General features: G+C 44.7%; 1 protein-coding gene across 1 annotated transcript in view; it reads right to left on the bottom strand.

Annotated features, from left to right (window-relative positions):
- Nucleotides 1-20,470, bottom strand: part of CLPB (ClpB homolog, mitochondrial AAA ATPase chaperonin) — a 147,282-nt gene that overhangs the window by 40,172 nt on the left and 86,640 nt on the right. The window contains exon 6 of the mRNA XM_027562995.1: nt 784-881. Coding sequence (XP_027418796.1) covers nt 784-881 — 98 coding nt within the window. The remainder of the gene's footprint in view (nt 1-783; nt 882-20,470) is intronic.

Here is a 20,470-nt window from a genome sequence, read left to right as displayed (position 1 = left end):
AGTTTCCCCAGGAAGAAAAGAAATCATTTGATCGAGGTTTCAGAGATTTAAAATGTGTGCCCCACAGCACAGCTTCCATGGAGGCTACCCAGGGGGGGAGGATAGGCTCTCCTTCAACCAGAACAGCTCTATTTTCCTCTGACTTATTTATTTTACTTTGATAAGATTTCCCATCTACTGGACTTGATGGTTTCTCAGGTCCCAGCTCTGACATTTGTGATTCTAGTTCTTAGATTCTGCCAAGTACTTTCTAAGTTATAGCTGGGTGGCTGAGAGGAACAGAAGGCAGCCTGTTTTTAGAAGGTTCAAAGTCTGGATGAGAAAATCAAATTAAGATGAAGATTGTTTTGCCTCATACTCTACATAAGGATCTCTGGAGTGTATATGGAGGGAAGGGCTGAGGGAAAAGTTCTAGAAGGAGAGATGATGGAAAAGAGTTACTTGATGAGGCTGCAGAGTGCATGAGACCTGAGGAAATAGTACTGAGGCGAAGATTTTGTCCTGCTATCCCCTCTCCTTCATGGAAGGAGCTGGAAGGCTCACTACCTCAGAAACTGAATTTAAAAGTTAGTCCTCAGAAGCCAGAAGTGGCCCAGGCTGCTTCTTGGTCAGTAAAGGGGATGCCTCCTATTCTTGATAAGAGGAGGCTGGATTTGTATTTAAATAGACAATAATCCTCTAAGGAGAAGTGGCCTTTGGTGTAGAGTCTGACATAATTTAATGAGTGAAAGATGAAATGAAGCATGGAGTGCCCACAGGCCTTCTCCTTTCTTTGAGACTTACCTTGATCTCAGAAGTCCTTAAAAGCTTCATCACCTCCCCTTCTCGGGCATAATCCAAGGGTGTGTGTCCCATTTCATTCCTCTGCAAGGGATTGGCTCCTGACAGGAGGAGAAGGAGAAACAGAGCCTCTGTGAGTGATCAGTGGACCCTCAGCCTTCCCTGGGAGGTGGCATAGGCCTTGACTTCAGTGTAAGGAATGCTCACAGAAATATGGAGCAACAAAACCTAAGAGATTGAAACACATGTCAAGTTACTCTGAGAGAGGAGCTCTAGGTCTTCTCTGACACAGAAGTAAGGGTATTAAGGCTCCTACATGTGCATGCATACATGCAAAAACTCACTACCCACAGAGAGTTGCCACACACACAGATGTGCTATACACACACATAGGTGTGCTGTGCCCACAAAAATATACACAGCTGAACATGCTAACAAATATACCAATACACATACAGATTAATACACCCCAACTCCAATGCATTCTTCATTAAAATGGCTGCATTATCAAATTTGTTTGTATACAGATGAATATTCATTCACAAAAATCATATAGAAATCTAAAGCACAGAGTATCCCAGGTAATGACAAGGCCCCTTCTTTCTGCTCTCTGCCTCTCCCTCTGCTTAATGCTTCTTTTCCCTGCTCACTTCCTGCCTGCTAGAGTCAGCTGAGCTCTGGCCATCATCAGCAACCCCACTGTGCCAGCCCTCACCTGTGCTACTTGTTGCTGCGTGTGCACTCAGGCAGGCATCTCCTCCAGTCATTGGTTCCCATGATTCAAAGACAAAGAACTTGAAGTATAACAAAAAGAAGAGGCTTACTTGGGGCCATGTATCTACCTTCTCTCACTTATAAGTGCCGGCAGCTAGGCAGCTGATGAGCCTGTGTAAAGTGTCTGCTTGGTGTAGAGCTTTGACAGTCATGGAAGATAGGCTACTTTAACCCCCACACTGTCAGAATCTCCTCCCCAAAGCCCAGATCTGGGCACCTCACTCTTCTCTTCGAAAACTGACCATTCCATTCAATCTGTCCAACCCTGAATGAGCTGGGACTCAGGACATGGAAGAATCAGATCTGGTCCTGGCCCAAAGCACCCCTCTCAAGAACTATGTGTTAAATGGAACATTAAAGTAACAAACAAACAAATACTCCTTGACCTTTATTGCTAAGGAAGTGCGTTGTCTATACTTCAATAAGGGTTAAGACACAGTCCCTGCCATGAGGATGTAGTAAGTTGGCCAGGGACACTAAACGCACAGGAAAGGCTGCGTCACCATGAGGCCTGGCTCAGAGGGGATATTCAGGCACTGTTTGCTGATGGACAGTAAAAATCAGTGTTTCTCAATCCCAGGCTGAGGCAGCATTCATATCACGATATAAAACCATTCCAATTGAAACTCTCTGCTTCTTTAAGGACTATAAACTCATCAACGATGATAGTCATTTATTAAGCATTTACATATGGCTGTCTGCCGTGGCTGCAGAGGAAGAAGCATGGGAGGAGGAGGGGAAAGGAGCAGAGAGCGTGAAGCATGACCCAGACCAAGGAAGCTTATTATCAGTAAGAAAAATTAATACTTTTTTACATGATTCTATTTTCTAATAGGAAGCTAGTACAAAATAAAATATTTAGATAACTTTTAATCACAATTCACATACCTTTCAAGGTACACAATTCAGTAGTTTTAAATACACTTCCATCATCATGTAAGCCTCACCAGTATCTAATTCCAGATCATTTTAATCATCTTGAAAAGAAACCCCATCACCATTATCAGAGACACTCGCCACTTCCCCCAACCCCAGAAACCATTAGTCTGCTTTTTGTCCCTATATGTGCCTACGCTTGACATTTCACATAAATGGTGTGGTCTTTTGCATCTGGCTTAATTTACCATGTTTTCAAGGTTCATCCATGATGTAGCACATGTCATTCATGCCACAACATGAATGTAGGAATATAGCATGTACTTCATTCTTTTATGGCTGAATAATAGTGCATCCTGTGGACATACCTTATTTTGTTATTCATCAAGCTCATATGCATTTGATTTGCTTTCCCCTTTTGGCTATTATGAATATGCTATGAATATTTGTGTACAAGTCTGTCTGAGTGGATGTATTTTTCTATGTCTCTTGAGTATGTATCTAGAAGTGGTGATGATAAAAATAATAGCCACTAGTGTTTACTATGTACTCTGTATTTTATATATATTATCAACCATCCTGAGGGGTAGAAATTAAAATTCCCGTGCTATAGATGTGGAAACTCAAAGGAGATAACTAGCCCAAGGTCACAAAGCTGGTGATTTGCTTGGCTCAGGAGTCAAACCTACTCCAGGTTTTTTTAACTACAATTCTTCACACTTCAACCAGGGCAGCCACAATACACCCCTGGTGAAAAATCATTCCATGGTTTTCACTGCTTATAGGATAAAATGCAACCTCCCTAATGAGAAGAGTGTCTTCCTAACTAGCAGGCAAGTCCTCAAAGCTCAATTGGAGCCTTATTCTTTCTTTCAATTCTGTTGGTGCTTGCTTACTGGGCACTGTGTATCAGGGCCCTGTACATAGGGAGATGGGAGACTGCCAAAGCCAATGAATAGTTTTTGGGTTTTTTTTTTAATATTTCTTGATCACTCTGCAGCAACCAATACCTTGGCCACTCTCTCCTTTGAGTTATATAAACCACTTTTCAGGTTTTCCTCACACCCCTGAGACCATTCCTTCTCTGTCTCTTCTGCAGGCTCCTGGTCCCATCTTTTAGATTAGGTGCTATCTAGAGTCTAGGCACAGTTCCAGCTCTCCAGAAGCTAAAAGGGACGAGAGACGACCATGCAACAACAACTCAGGCCGAGAGTGATCAGTGTGCCGAAGGAGGGACAGCGGGCCTGTAGAGAGAGGTGCAAGAAGACCACAGTGCTAAGGGGCTTGTTCACCTGACCCAGTTTCCCAGCCAGCCCTGTTCTGTCTGGCGCTCAGCACTCAAGGCTTGAGAGGCAGGGGCAGACAGCATCGTCCCTTTCCTCAAAGCTCCTGGACCACAGCTAGGGCTGGAAGAGAGCTACAATCACTCAGTGGAAAGGCCTCTCCTCTCTGAGGCAGCCTCAAGGGGAGCTCTGTCACTGAATATGGGCTAGAGTGGCAGGAGGGTGTGGGAGAGACCTCTGGAAGGGAAAGAAAAGAAGAGCAAAGAGAAGAAGAGAACTGGGTAAGAGAGGAAAAAATAGGAGAGAGAAGGGGAGGGGGAGAAGGAGAGAGGTGAGAGAGGAAGACAGTGGAAGAAAGAACAGAGGGTGAGATTAGCTGCTTCAAACAAGTGCTGTCAGTGATCTATATTTGCTTACAGAATGAAAAATGTGTGCCATAAACATTGGCCACTGAGTAATTTCTAGTAGGAGTTGTGTCACTTCTCATAAAGGATGGGATGGGACAGGTAGGACATTTCTGCACTGGGCCAGCCAGCACAGGGATGCCGTTTAAAGCAGTGCTCGGTCTGTCTCCAGCCCAAGAGCTCTCACCCAGATTCACCCCAGCCACCCCGAGGCGGGAAGCCAGCCAGGCTCCCCAAGGTTCTGGAGCCTCGGGTCAGCATGTCTGCTCCCAGTTTAGGAAAGCTGAGGCTGGGGCGCCATGGGTAATGTCCATCTAATATTAGTCCCTCAGCCCCCGAACCCTTGCTCTGATGTTCTGACTTGACTAATTGCTGTAATAATTGATAGAACCTGACTTCTACAACTGATCGATTTCACCTCCACGACCAACGGCCACAAACCATTACACTCCAATAAATAACCACGTTGGGCCTCACCCGGCTGTCCTCTCCAGGGGCATCAGGATGGCCCATGCCCTGGCCTGACCTCACCATGCCTCCCACCCAGGGCCCCTCCGGGCCAAGCAGCTGGTCTAGAGGGTCAGGCTCCTGGGAGTAAGTCAGAGGGCTGGGCGGAGGTGGGGAGAGCTAATCGCAGGCCATCCGTCACCTCCCACTGGCTGTCTGGGGCTGGGGCCAACACCTGGAGCACCCCAGGCAGTATAGTGCAGGACTCCTCCCCTGCTCCAGATTAGTGTGTCTCAGCTTATAATATTTGATAAATAGCAGACTGGCTTCCTGGCAGCACTGCTGCGGCTGCGCCTGCCCGCTACAGCTGTGGAAGGTCACTCATTGGGGAAATATGTTTCTGTCAGTGGTATTGAAAAAAGTTCAGTGGAGTGACAGGCCTCAATTTTTCAAATTTTATTAACTCCATCCTCTTAACCATTTGTCTTGAATTCCTTCAGATTCTGGGGGATCTGTCAATAGGGCTCGGGCCAGGAAAGTAGGATGGGGGTGGATGGTCATGGACAGGTCCTGGCTGGTGCCAGTGACAGGCTGGGGTCTCAACACCCAAGGCAGGGTAAGGGAGTGGAGCTGGTGTTGACGGGAGAGAGGGCCTGGCCCACGGGGGCCCAGGGAGCCTGCTACTCTTCTTTGGTACAGCACCTGCCTTAGGTTTGACAGCCTTATAGGCTTTCTGAGGCAAAATAGACCTTAATGGTGAGTTCTTCCAATTCCCTAAGAAGTGACCCGCCTCGACTACATTCGGAACAGGTGAGTCACCCTGACTTCCTCAAGCATGTCCAGAGCCCCATTCCAAGCTCATTGCCTGCCAAGGGGTTTCCCGCACTAAACTGAGGGCAGATTCTTTTTGCATGAGCCCCAACCTCTCTCTCTAACCCCACTCTCACCTTGGACTTCTTATAAATACCCATTCATCTTTTAAGACTCAGTTCAGGCTTCTTCTCCAGGAAACCTTCCTTATTTCCCTCTCACCCCAGATTTGGTGCGATCCTTTGTGCTCCATGAGCCTTTCTGCTTCTTTCCTACTACATTGTTCACTATGTTATAACAGTCTGTCTCCATACAGGACTGAGAACTCTCAGAAGTCAGGGTCCATGGCTGATCCACTGCTATATCCTGACTACCTAGCACAGGGGCCAGCACAGAACACATGTTCAGTAAGATTTACCAAATGAATGGACTTCTTTCCAGGTGTTATCTTCCAGAGCCACACACAACATGGCCATTCTTCCTGCCCCAGAAAGGCCCTTCTCATAGCAAGTGAAGTATGTGACCATGTTCCTTATCGCAGTGGACCAAAGTCCTCAGTCTCTTTGCTAGTTCTAAACCTCTTCGTCTAGGTGGCAGGTCAGGTCAAGACCCAACACTCTCTATCTATCTCTGTGGTGGGAAGTGGGGAGGAAGTGGTTGCAGAGAGAGGCCCACTTGCCCTTCCTGGGGAGAGTGTGGAACCAGAGTGAGAGATGGGATTCAGGTCTCCTGACAGCAAGGGGCTGACAGCAAGTCTGGGGTGGCAGAGGCGAAAAGGCACATTACTCCCTCCTCCCTTGACACCACTCTGTTCTGACTTTCTGCTACCTCTGTGAATATCAAAGACAAGACAATGATGCAAAATGCAAAGAAGAAAGCTTAAAAAAAAAACAAAACCAAAAAAACCAAACCCAGTAACTGCCCTAAACAAATGTGTGAGCCTATATTATCAATAATATTGACAGGCTCCCCCACTCCCTCCCACCCCTGCAGTCCTATTGGCCATCCTGGCCTTTGAGGGATCCGGATCTACCACACCTGGTTTTCATGACTTGCCCTTTTCTCCACCTGCAGCTACCTCCCTGTCCCCGAAGAGTACACAGCCTGGAAGCCAGCACGGACGGGGGTTACTGCTCCCTGGTTGTGACTAGGGTCTTGCTTCACTTCTCTGGTGGTCATGAGCACAGCCCTGCCTACCTCAAGGGGTTCTATTTGGACTGAATAAGATGTGTAAAAAGTGTAAAAAGATAAAAAGCTGGGGGGAGAAAAGACTGTACAAACTGTACAATGTTTGTAATAACTTATACATTCATTCTTCCAATATTTCCATGTTTTTTTTGAACCACACCACTCAGTTTGTGGATCCCCAACCGAGGAAGCACAGTCTCAACCACTGGACCACCAGAGAAGTCCCATTTTTACTGCTGACTCCTTTAGCACCTTCATCCTAATTTTTACTATTTCAACAGTCTGTTTACTATCTCCAATTAGAAGTTACTATTGAATAAGGGAAATTTCCCCCATGATCAGAGGTATCAGTGTGGAGTGATTCATTCTCTTTGGCTGTGAGCTCCCCATCAAGGACACATTCTGAGACGGGGTGGCCACACGAGAGAAGCCATGCGCCTGCCCCGTCTCCATACTCACCTTCACTCACCTCCACACTACTGTCCGGGCAACTCCTCAGGCCTAGTACCCTGGTCCCTCGTCTCCCTGACTATCCAGACCCTACCCCTTCTTCAAGGCCCCTTCTCCAGGGAGCCTCTCCACCCCTCCAACTCTCAGTGCTTATCATCCATGGGCTCCTATTATCTTTCCACTCCTCCCATTTCTAGGAGTCCACCTGTCTAGTCTTCCGAGGTAATCTGTGTGTAGCTCCTCAGGTCAGAGATGCACTGATTCTCCGTGTGTTCCCAGAGGTTGAAGGTAAAAGAGAGGAGCCCTGTCCAGGATGCTGCAGGAAGCACAGCAGTACTGGGAATAGAGCTGTGGTTCCTGAACTTTTCCCTTAGACCACACTAACCATTTCCAACAGAATCTGTATACATACGTACATGCGCACCTGAAGATATGCCTCCCAGGTAACCAAGAACTTTTACTAAGCACTGACTATATGCCATACACAGTGCTGACTACTTCCTCCTATTTAATTCTTAACAAGAATTTGATATGGCTTTCCTGGTGGCTCAGATGGTAAAGAATCTACCTGCAATGCAGGAAACTCAGGTTTGATCCCTGGGTTGGGAATATCCCCTGGAAAAGGAAATGGCAACCCATTCCAGTGTTCTTGCCTGAAAAATCCCATGGAGAGAGGAGCCTAGCAGGGCTATAGTCCATGGGGTTGCAAAGAGTCGGACACAACTGAGCGTCTAACACACAAGAATTTGATGAAGAAAGTAGGAGAGGTATTATTTTTTCCATTTTACAAATGATTTAACTGAGTGTGGTAGAAGAGCAAGGTGAAAGACAAGCTAACATGTGTTGGGTGTTAAGGCCTTTATATGCAGTTATTCACCATACAAAGACTCCTAAGAAAATAGAGGCTTAGAGAGCTAAAATAATTTGCCCATGGTCATTCAGCAGATAAACAGTAAATCTGGGACTTATTATACTATTCTCTTTTTGAGAGAAATATATGTTTGAAATTTTACATAATAAAATGTTGATTTCTTTTTTTAAAAGAAGCCATCTGGTTTTTCCACCACATTGTGCTACTTTCCAAAGGTCCGATGACTCAAAAAGAGGGACAAATCATCTTTCCTCTTCCCTACCAACATGCTCAGATGCTCCAAAGCCAAGTTTGGGGGGTGTTTCCAGAGGCAGGTTTGGGGTAGACAATTTTGTTGAAAGGGTACAAAATGGAACTCCTTTTCTTCCGAGTCAGGACGCCCCTCTCCAGGGTGAATGATGATCCACATAAGCTGGTCCCCAGGTCATTTGGAAGTCTGAACCCTCTGACACACACTCTGGTGGATCCCTTGTCTTCAGGGAGGTGGATTTCTGAAGTTCATGGAACAGAGAGCTTTTGCCTCCTGGCTGGACCCAGCCCTCATTAATCACTGATTACTGACTTTGAGGCAGGAATGGCCACACACAGCAGAATCTGACTGGTTCTTGTCCAGAGGGAGAACCCAGATTGGTAGGAGACAGATAGGGACAGAAACAATGACAATATAGTATGGTGTCAGGGGGACAAGGAGAAAAGGATGATGAATCCCCTCCCCCATTACAAGGGAGACGTATCCTGGGGTGTCTCGGGACAATCCTGAGCACACAATGGAGAAATGTGGGCCGACTGCCATTCCGTGTGGAGGGTTCGTGAGTGACAGTGGACTAACCAGACCCACAGGGCAGGGCGGAGCGACGGACAGATCAGAGGTCACAGAAGAAAGTTTCCAATGGCAGCAAAAAGGCTTGGTCCTGGTTCAGTATGTTCACCCCTGATATGGGGATGGCCTAGTCACCAAATCTATCTAGACTTCAGATTTGCGTGGGAAGAGGTCCAAATACATGTAGAAGACGGACATTAAGAGCTAAACAAACGAGATGAAAATGAATGGCAATAAATGGGAAGTCATGGATTTGGAATGACAAAGTAGAGATTGTTCTGGAAGAGTGACTGAGATAGGAAATGGTTTAGAAGCCACGTGGAAAAACGTGGTTTAAGGAACTGGAGGTTTAGGCTAGAGGCAAGATAGCTCAGGAAAACATGCCTGCATTTTCAGGTATTTGAAGGGCCATCATGTGCAACAGGGACTAGATTTATTCTACATGGACCCAACAGTAAAACTTTAAGACCCTTGCAAGCAAATTTTGGCTCAATATTTGAAACTGCTAAGCATCAGAAAATCCAAAGATAGAATGTGAGCAACCTCAGGAACAAATGCGATTCCCCCTGCACTGGAAGTGTTCAAGCACTGAATGGATGACTGTGTGGCAGGTCTACTATTTACACATCCGTTTACAGAGGTTTTATCAAGATTGTTAATTTGTGTTTCTGCATTCATTCAGAGATACTTCTGGAGAGCGCTCTATGTGTCTGGCCCAGTGCCAGGTGCTGGGGACACAAAAGTGAATAAGATGACCCTGTCCTTGCCCTCAGGGAGTTCCTGGTTCTGTTGAGAGCAGATGGACAAGTTTATTCCAACAGTAACTTGTGTTCTGATTACAGGCCTCAGCATAGGGGAGGCTGGCTTTGGCTTAGGTTAAATCAAAGAGTTTCTGTGGAAATTCAAACACGTTTGGTTACCAAAGGCCATGGTTTTATCAAGGTCAAATCACTTCTGTAAACCTACTATTGGCTGTGGAAACAGAAGTATACACTGAAGCACAGTCTGTGAATTTTTGTGCCCGATGTCTTGCTCTCAAGAGCCCCAAATAAGTCACTTCACATGTCTGACTCTGTGTGACCCCATGGACTGTAGCCTGCCAGGCCCCTCTGTCCATGGGATTCTCCAGGCAAGAATGCTGGAGTGGAGTGGGTTGGCATGCCCTCCTCCAGGGGATCTTTCCGACACAGGGATGGAACCCATGTCTCTTATGTCTCCTGCACTAGCAGGCAGGTTCTTCAGCACTAGCGCCACCTGGGAAGCCCAAAATTTGGTTTTTGGCTGGGACTGTTTATGTGCCTACAGATTGTCTTACAAGTGGCTGTGGTGTCAGGGTGAAGTGATTTAGTCAGAGGCCTACCCAACTCTCCATTTCTTACCCACCCTATGGGGACTGCTTCAGCACAGACATAAACATGCTCCTGCCGTTACCTTATTGCACTCGTCACATGGGGAGGCTAGAAGGCTTGATTCAGGGATATGATTGGATTTTAAATCCCAGTCTCCCAGGATTTTAATTACTGGTCTGGGGCAGCAGGGCTAGGCGCTGGCTGCCTTTGGATGGAGGAGGTCGATACGCCACTCCACAACATATTGAGCCACAATGCCTGCAGACTCTATTGCTCTATTTAATCATCTTTTGCAAAATTTACAGTGGAACAGGAGGGATCAATACGGAATTTATCACATTCTCTTGTAAATATGAGCTGGGAAAGAGTTCCAGGCAGTTTGTTACTGAGTGGGAGGGAACATGTCTGTGTACAGCTGGGCATTAGGAGATGAGACAAAATCCATACTTCTTGGCATAAGCTACAGATGCTCAGCCAGTCTCTCTGAAGCCTGAAGACAAGCTCAATGGGAAGAACACTGATTCATTCACTCATGTGATCAACCAACCAACATTCCAGAGCACCTATTTCATGCTGAATCCTGTATAAGGTCGAGGAACACAAATGGAGTTCTGCTCTTGAGATCAAAATCACAGATTCCACAGTGGCTCTGCCACTTACTAGTGGTGGAATATGGAATATGGAATAAACAACAAGTTACTTAACAGCCTAATGCCTCTGTGCATGCATATGGAAAACATAGGTAGTAAGAGTGTTAAACTTGCAAAGATATTTTAAGTATTGAAAGAGATAAAGCCTTAGTTCAGAGCTTGGTACAAAGTAAGAACTCAATAAATGACAGCTATTGTTATTTTTACTACAATTATCATTATTAAGTACCCCTTCCTATAAAGTGTCTCACTAATGGTATATGTGCAGAGATGGAGGTGTTGAGCAGGGGGCCAGCCCCCCTTTCTCTTTAGTAGACAGAAGGGAGACTGAGTGGCCTTCCATAGGTTAGAGACCTAGTTAGGGCTCTACTGGCAGCAGAATCAGAAGAACAGAGGGAAGAGAGAATAAGAGGAGACGCATGCTAAGCTCTGTTTTTTGAAACTTCAGTTGTAATCTCTAAAACAATAAAATAGCTTCCGAGGGAATTTCCTCGTGGTCCAGTGGTTTGGGTTCCACACTTCCACTGCAGAGGGCATGGGTTCCATCACTGGTGGGAGAACTATGATCTCACATGCTGCACAGTATGGCCAGAAAAGAAAAAAAGGCTTCCTAAAACTGCTGTGGGGTAACAGCATGAGAAGCGATTCACTTTACGTGAGCAAACCAGGAAAAGTGACAAGAAGAGACATAAATGAGTTGGTTCTTGAAGGCTCAGTGGGGGTTTGATAGGTGGAGAAGTGGGGAAAGGGCATTCCAGTGACAGAAAAGTAAGCAAGCAAAGGTCTGGAGGCAGGAAAGACTCCCTTCAGGGAATGAGGAGCTGACTGGGCCTATGGCAGAGACAGCTCCTGTGTGCCCAGGCCCACCTGGCTGCAGACAGGGCCCTGGTTAGCCTATCAAGTGCTGGTCCCAATCCTGAAGCAATCATCCCCAGCTGCTCTTGGAGATAGGGTGGAAGAAGATTCCCAGTGGACCGCAGAGAGATGTGCATGCTAAATTAGACATCTGAGCGTTATCTCACAAGCATAAGAAATTACTGCAGGTTTCCAAACAGTGCAGTAGTGGGGTTTTGCAGAGTAAAGGTTGGTTTGGAAAGGAGCCTAGAGGTAGGGAGACCAAGAAGTCTTTTCCAACAGTCTAGGTGAGAGGGACAAAGTCTGAACCAGAGTATGGGGACAGAGGGGAGAAGATGCACTTGAGAGAAAACTCTAAGAAAGATGAGTGTGGTAAAAAGTGAGGGCAAAGTCATCAGACACTTTAAAATTCCTTTCTTGTTTGGGTGACAGGTATTGATGATGCCATTCACCAACTAGGAAATATGGAAGAAAGTCTGGGGGACAGGGCTGGGTTTGGTTCATTGAGTATGAGAGGTCTACAGAATATGAAGCATCACAAACTAGTAGAGACACAAAAATGCCTGATTTGTTCTATGGCAATGTGTAGGCTGGTCTGGTTAGAAAACAGGTGGTACAAAAACATGGAGATGAACATTCAAATGTATTTCACATATGGAGTTAGGTGAGCAAAAGGGCAAAAAGCAAAAACTCCTGCCAAGAATTTCTGCTCAAGGCAACCCTAAGGCAAGCGTTTTCTAGATGAGGGATAAAGAAGGCTGAGCGCTAAAGAATTGATGCTTTCACTGTGGTGTTGGAGAAGACTCTTGAGAGGACCTTGGACTGCAAGAAGATCAAACCAGTCAATCCTAAAGGAAATCAATCCTAAAAAGCCATTGGAAGGACTGATGCTGAAGCGCCAAACTCTGGCCACCTGATGCGAAGAGCCAACTCATTAGAAAAGACCTAGATGCTGGGAAAGCTTGAAGGCAGGAGGGGAAGGGAACAGAGGACAAGATGGTTGGATGGTATCACCAACTCAATGGACATGAGTTTCAGCAAGCTCTGGGAGACAGTGAAGGACAAGGAAGCCTGGCATGCTGCAGTCCATGGGGTCACAAAAAGCTGGACACGACTGAGCAATTGGAACAACAAGAGATGAATAGCACGTGATGTAAGTGTTGGAAGTAGGGGGATCCTTAGCTCATTTTCATTTGGGGTGAGTCTCCTGGAAGTTGTGGGCTTTCAGGAGGTCAGCCTCATTTCCCACTCTCCCCATAATCCAGCACAGACTATCCTCAGAGGTGGCAGGAGGTTCTGTGACCAGAAAGCAGCTGGGAGCAATTGTCAGTAGGGAGGGAAAGACTCTGGATAAAGCCGAGTTCAAAGTGGACTATAATAAGAGCTCGGGTCCCCAGGCTTCAGCACCCCTCCTCCCCCTTCTGCAAAGACAGCTGAGACCAAGGCAGCCGAGCCTGGGGTCTGGGCTGAATTTAGCAGTCATAATTATACTGCTGACGTCTGGGGCACAGCCACAGTCTCTGCAGAAGGCAGCAGCTTTTGTTCATGCGCTAAAAACACACCATCCTCAAACATGCTAATCGCATGTCTGCTTCCATCTAACAGCATTGAAGGGAGGCTGAGGAAAGGGCACACAATGCCCACACATCTGGCTAATTCAGTTATGAGGCCAATCAATCTTGATGGGTTGTCTATAAAACACCAACCACCCCAAAGGACTGAACTGACCAGATGTTTAAGCTTCTGTTGACCAATCCCAGCCTAATGTCCATAGCAGGGAAGAGGGGTTATCAAGAGATGGCTTATGCTTCCACTCACAGGTCTATTGCCAAAGCTAAGTAAAGCCTCTGCTTGAATGAGAAGCATTAGTACATCAGAGCGGTGGTTGAGCCAGGCTCACTGGCATGAAATACACTCAAATATACAGACCTTTACTCTAACCTTAAGGAAAACAGGAGGCCTTATTTACAGTTGGCTTTGAGAACAACCACAGAAACAGAAACTGATGAAACAGTCTGCTAACTGCACTTCCCAGCAGGAAGAGAATCAGGAGTACAGAGGCAAGTACCTTTAACTATGACGTTAAACATCACAGGTTGCAGTTCTGGGCACAGGAACTGTGTATTCATCACTGATGTCTGCTTTTCACCACCACCACCACCACCCCGGCATCAAGTTTGATAGGAATTACTTATCTCCCTCATAAAATTGTTGCTTGAAAAAAAAAATCAGAAGCCACTGCCAAAAGGAGTCTTCCAGTTAATATTATGCCCAACCACAGTCACCAGGCAACAATCACCAAAAATAAAAGTGGAAGGGTAGTGGGGAGATTAGGAAAAGGAGAAGACAGGGAATAGACTTGAAATCTATACCAAGAAAACCATTTCAACCCAGAGCTTCTTGCTGGTGCTAATGATTCCATTTTTTCTCAAAGGGGCTTTTCCCTAATCAATTCTAAGGACTTTACCAAATCTGTCTCAGAGTCTAGGCTTTATGGCAAACCAGATGGATGAACATAGGTAAAGGAAACTTACAACTTTTTTTAGAAAGTGATGAGAGAAGCACAAATTAAAAATGAGGATTTGTTATGATAGCCCATGACCAGAACAGCACTTGGCATCCAGTAGGAGTTTAATAAATATTTTCTGATTGAATAACTGTAACAGTTATGATAAACCTTTGTCTCCTTTGCAGGTTCCTAGTCACTCTTCTGTCCCGTCATGGGTGACACTCAAGGTTGAGTACTCAGCCCTTGTCCTTTTCTGTCTGCATCCATTCTCTTTTAGAAAAAAAATTGTTCCAATCTTTACCAACTATCCCAGTGGTTCTCAATCCTGGCTGTACATTTAGGATTATATGAGAAGCATTAAAACTGTATCAATACAAAACTGAAGAAAATATTTGTAACATATATCAGAAAAATAGCTAATATCCTTAACTTTTAAAAATCAAGAGAAAAACAAAACCCAAAAGTCCTAGAAAAAAATAGGCAAAAGGCATTTTGGCAGACAATTGAAAAAAGGAGAAAAATGATTCTTAAACATTTGAAATGGTGCCCATTTCACTCACAGTAAGAGAATCAAACTAAAACTATACCAAAGTACTCTATTTCACCTATTAGATTGGTAAAAGTTCAAAAGGTTGGCAATATACAATGTTGGCAAGGCTGTGAGAACACAGCCACTTTCACACAATATAAGTAGAAATGCAAAAGGCACAACTTTTATGGAGGAGAAATTTGCAATACCTAACCAAGGGCATACATTTACCCTTTGACCTAGCAATAGCGCTTGTAGAACTCTGCTGTAGAGACGCACCTCCCATTATTCCAAAATGTACATGTCAGATGCTATTCACTTAGCATTATTTGTAACTACCAAAGCACAGCATATATAGTTCATACACACAATGGATTACTATGTGACTACAAAAAATAAGGACGATCTCTGCGAAATGATTACCGAGTGACTTCTAGAAAATATGGTTAAGTGAAAACAAGCAACTGCAAAGAGCATGTATAATACATTATCTTTTATGTAGGAAAAAGGAGAAATAAGAAAACATATATATATTGGCTTAGACAACGAAATACAGGAAGGACAAACTAGAAAACAATCAAAATTGGTTATCTATTACACAAGGGGTCAGGGCTTACTGAGGAGAGCAGGAAAAGGTTGAAAGCAACACACAGGAGGGAGTTTTACTTCTCTGACTATACCTTTTTGTACAGTTTTTAGACAAAGATTAATGGTCTATATATTCAAACAACAAAACTAAAACAAGGAAAGGTAGAGGAGAAAAACCCTAAAACTGAAAGCGCGTTGAAAAAATTAACCCAACTGCATTTCAAATTAACAACATAAACACCCTGAAAGGAAAAACACCCACCTAAATAACCAAGGAACTAGTATTTGACTATATACCCTCAGCCTTGGATGGAGTAGCTGGGCCAACTATAAACATATCCTGACCTGAACTCTTTTAGTAGTTTGTTTTCTATAGTGGTTTGGCTGAAGAAGGTCTGAAGACTTTTTGGATATATTATAGGATTAAACAAATGAGTTGTGTATCAGTGCTATTTGGAGTCAGAATTCTCACTACAGAAGAAGGGACACAGAAATGTGAAATGTGTGAGGACAAGGAAGAACCCTGTAATGATGGACTGGAATGGGAGGTATTGGTATTCTCAGGACTTCTAAAATAGGTACGTGCATATGCATATAATATGCATATACATAATAGTGTGTATATGCATATGCGTGTGTGTAATAAGTACACCTAGTACTCATGTTTTGGTCTCCAATACAATTGCCCACTAAAAAAGTCTTAGGACTCTCAGAGAAATGGCTGATTCCAGGGCAATGGCAAGGTGGATATAAGGTAAGATTGAAACATCTAGTTATGCAAGAAAATACGGAAATTAAAAAAAAAAAAAAAGATGCAGGTATGGCACTCTGGCCAAATCTGAGATAATTTTAGCACCAATATAACCACTAAGGGCAGTAATACATTATAGAACCCTAAAGCAATAGTATCCATAAGCACACATAACAATAAATAAATAAGTGAGAGAGAAGGAATTCTTGTTGATCACAGAAATGCCAGTTGCTGGTCAATTGTGGAGTGAGCGCTCACCCTTTTGAATTTTGTACTGTGTGCAAATTAACTATTCAAAAACAGGAAGAAAAATAAAACATTTATAAAATATCTCTGACAGTGCAGCAGGCAGAATAATGACCTCTAATGATATCCATGTTTGAATCCCTGGAACCTGAGAATATATTAGTTACTCAGCAAAAGGGAATTAAGGTTTTTCATCAGCTGACTTTGAGATGCAAAGATTACCCTGGATTATCTAGGTGGGCTCAACATAATCACAAGAGTCCTTTCAAGTAAACGAAGAAGGCAGAAGAGTCAGTGTCAGAGTGGTGGAACGTGGGAAAGACTTGAGGGATTGTGCTAGCCTGGGGATGGAAGGGGCCAAGATAAGGAAGGTCTGAGACAAGGCAGCCTTGAGAAGCAGCAAATGGCAATAAAACAGATACTCCCTGAGTCCCCAAAAAGGAACACAACTCTGATGACACTTTGATTTTTGTCCAATGAGACCATTTTAGACTTATCCCCAGAACCATAAGTTACTAAATTTGGGTGGCTTTAAGCTGCTAAGTTTGTGATCATCTGTTTGCAGCAGCAATAGGGAGGCTACCTAAGGAAAGCTACAGTGGCTGCTTCTGAGGGGGACCAGGGGTGTGGAATGGAGATTTCCTTTTCACTACACATCCCCTGGTACTGCTTGAAATGTTGATTTTTTTCCCCCCACATTTTTTAAAGTAAAAATCACTGCAGCGCTAAACAAGCCAACAATAGACAATCACTTCAGGGACTCTCTACTGGCTTCAGAGTTGAGCACAAGTCCTCAGGCTCACCCCAAGGTCCTCCATGCTCCGGCCTTCCCCTGCTCACCATCTGACAGGTGGCCAGTTTCCTCCAGGTCTCAAACATGCAAGGCTCATTTCTGCTCCTCCCACACCTGAAAAGCTTCCCTCCTCCCTCTGCTGATCTATTCTGCCTGTCCTTCAGGATCTGCCTCCAGGCCCTCTCCTCCACGAAGCCTTCTACAATGCCAACACTGATCTTCCCCTCCTCACCTCATTTATTACATTCACTGGTTTTTTTGCTTCCTGGCCTTTGTTTATTAGAGTTCCATTACCTACTGTCATGGTGTTCTCAGTGTGCTTTGTGTTTGGGCCTTTTCACTGAACCAGCGCTCTACAGTGTGCAGTCTGAAGGAAGGGCCTGTATCTTTCTTTCTACTCCTGCAACGCCTGGTGCGCATTTATAAATAAACTCAGTCAGCAAACATTCACTGAGCATCTATCATGTGCTAAGGATAGTGCAAGGTGCTAGGGATATAAGTCCTGCAGATCCAGACCCTAACCTGTGTAATGAAGGCAAGATCTATTAATCAGATAACTGAATAGCTATTTGCTGTGTTAAGAGTGATAAAGAAATTATACAGGCTGCTTTAAGAGCAGAGTAACCTTTCTAGGAACCTCTTCTAAGGGATGCTGGTGGTCAGCTGCAGGAAATTAATTAATAGCTGCTGAATAAATGTGAATACTTAGATTTGCAATTAAATCAGAGGGGAATTATTCATTCAGAATTACAAAATATGAAAATTAAAAGGAGCTTTGAGACTGCAATCCAACTAACTTTATAGGTGGGGAAAACGAAGCCCAGTGAGGAGGAAGGGACTTACTCAAGGTTCCATCCACTGCAAGGCCAAGTTAGTGTAGGTCACATTAGTGCTGCATAGGGTTCATTACTAAGGGAGTTTCTGAAGGATTCCTGAAGTGGCAGACTCCTTTCTTTGGCTGCACTTAAAAGAATTTTTCATTTCCAAAATGATGTTCAGGCAGAAGACTGTGGGATCAGCCTACAGAGAGCATTTCTGCTGTGTTCTCCGTGGGACGCTGCTAGGCCTCTGTGTAACACAGCAGAGTATATGAAAGCTAGATGTGAACTCGTTTTGGGAAGGGAACTTTGGTTCTGACCCATCTTACCCTGGGATGGACCTCCGCTGCTATTTTGCAGGTCCTGACCTCTATGGACTAAGGTTCTCCTTCTTAAAACCCGTGCTGCCCTTTCTCTCTGCATTCTACCCAAGAGCACACTCACTGGATGGGCACGAGTGGGCTGACAAAGGGCAGCCGACCCTGCCATGGGAAACTGGAATCCTACTCAGATGTTTCCAGGCCCAGTGCAGGTGGAGGAGAACACAGAACAGACCTGGCCCAACAAACGCTGACCTCTCCCTCACCCAAGGGAGCCTTGGCCTCCAGCTGCCACTCTTGGTGATGAGCTCATGCCGGATACCAGCCAGGCTCATCTGAGGACTGCCTGGAGCCGATTAAAGCCTTGATGAAATGCGGGTGCCTGGTGGCAGGTGGCTCTGGAGAGCTGGGGCTCTGGCGCCCAGGCACTCTCATCTCTAACTCAACTAAAGCAGCGACTCCTCTACGTCCACAGATCTGGGATACAGAAACACCCTTCCCTAGGGACAGCTCATCATTCTGCACTGCCCAGGCCAAAGGCAGAGGACAGGCCTTGGGGTCACTAAGGACCCTCTTTAGCCCTGACCTACTATGTGAACTGCAATGGCATCACTACAGAATCCCTTCGTTCCCCACTGTGCCCCTGACTGGACGGCTGCGTCTCTCTGGATGACTAATGGCTGTCACTCTCCACAGGCTTTCCTCAAGTGACGTGACCGGTTGACATCTACACTTCAGGTTTCCATGTTTATACCATTTGCTCAGGGAAGACCTCCCTCATCTGCTTCAGACTAGCTTAGACCTCCATTACACTCCTACCACCTTCTACTTTTCCTTAATACTACTTCTCTCAGTGGTAATTAGCTAATAATTTTGTGATTATTTGCCTAGATGTCTATACCCTGCCAGACTAAGCTTCATTAAGAATGAATAATTTGGGAATTCCCTGGTGGTCCAGTGGCTAGTTAGGATTCCCTGCTTTTTCACTGCAAGGGTGTGGGTTCAATCCGTGGTTGGGGAACTAAGATCCCGCAAGCCGTGTGCCTCAGCCAAAAAAAAAAAAAAAAGAATGGGGTGTGCTATACTTGTTAAATTAATAACTGGAAACCGATAAAAATACCAGTATGGGTAAGAGAAAGTTTTTCAGGTAACTTTTTAATAGTATTCTTTAAAAAGAAACTTTTCTATCAGAGGGTCCCCTCCTATACAGCACATTAGCTATGGGACCAACTAGTCCAAGGCTACAACCAGGCACCATCCAAGCCAATCTTTTCTGGTTTTGAGTAGCATAGAGGATTTTATCACTTTCCTTTTTTTTTAAATAGCTTTACATACCATAAAGTTCACCCATTTAAAGTATACAGTTTAATGGTTTTTTTTTAAAGTATATTTACAGAGTTGTATAACCATAATCTAATTTTAGAATACTTTTATCATCCCCCAAAGAAACCTAGCACCCATTAGAAGTCACTCTCTATCCCTCCACAGAAAATTGCTGGCATGGAGGGTTTTTAGGTCCGTATCCAAAATAACCAGAAGAAAACTTTAGCATCCAGTAATCTGATATGATTTCTTCATCATACAGATGAAAAAAGTGATTCCACAGAGAGGCTGTGATCTGCTGGAGGTCCTCCTGGGATGAGATGGTGGCAGAGCTGGGGCAGACCACGGTCTCCAGTTCCTGCATCCTAATGGTACTGCTTTGATCTCTCTACCACGTAATGTGTCTGTGTATCCCAAACTGCTTACCCCTCTGGACTTTAAGCAACTTGAGGGCAGAGGCTATATTCAGCTCATCCGTCTTCCCCTCTTGCCCAGGAGTACCGTTAGAGCAATGATGCTTGAAGTGCAGTCCACATACTGGTGCTGGTCTGTGAACTTTGTTACCAGTCATCGATGAGATAAGCACAGTAAGTACGAGTAAGTGTCCAGAAACTTTTATACCAACTTAAGAGTAATTTCGCCTGTTGAACCTGATGACAAATTTGGGCCTGTATTTTGTATGCCCTTTAAAATATAATTTTTCTAAAATGTTTAAAAAAAATAAAACTTGCAGAAGACAGGTTTTTCAGATAGTTGGAGCATCACTGCAACCCCTCCCCAACTCTCTTTTCCTTCTCCTTTCTCCCATTTCCTTGAATCTCTTGCACTGACTCCTCTTCTTATGTGCTCACACCTGAAATGTAGGCTCTCTCAGTTGTGTTCTTGGGCCTCTTTAGCTCTACAACTCTTCACGGACAACTCAGTGTCCACCACCCTCAAGAGACTGACAACTCTCAAATCTTCATATTTAACTTATAGTCCTTTCTCTCCTGAGCTTCAGACTCATTTGTCCAACTGCCCACTACACATCTCTACA

This window comes from Bos indicus x Bos taurus, chromosome 15 (assembly GCF_003369695.1).
Source record: "Bos indicus x Bos taurus breed Angus x Brahman F1 hybrid chromosome 15, Bos_hybrid_MaternalHap_v2.0, whole genome shotgun sequence".
Lineage (NCBI taxonomy): Eukaryota > Metazoa > Chordata > Mammalia > Artiodactyla > Bovidae > Bos > Bos indicus x Bos taurus.
The sequence above is the reverse complement of the archived record's forward strand: the minus strand, read 5'-3'. Positions and strand labels throughout refer to the sequence as shown.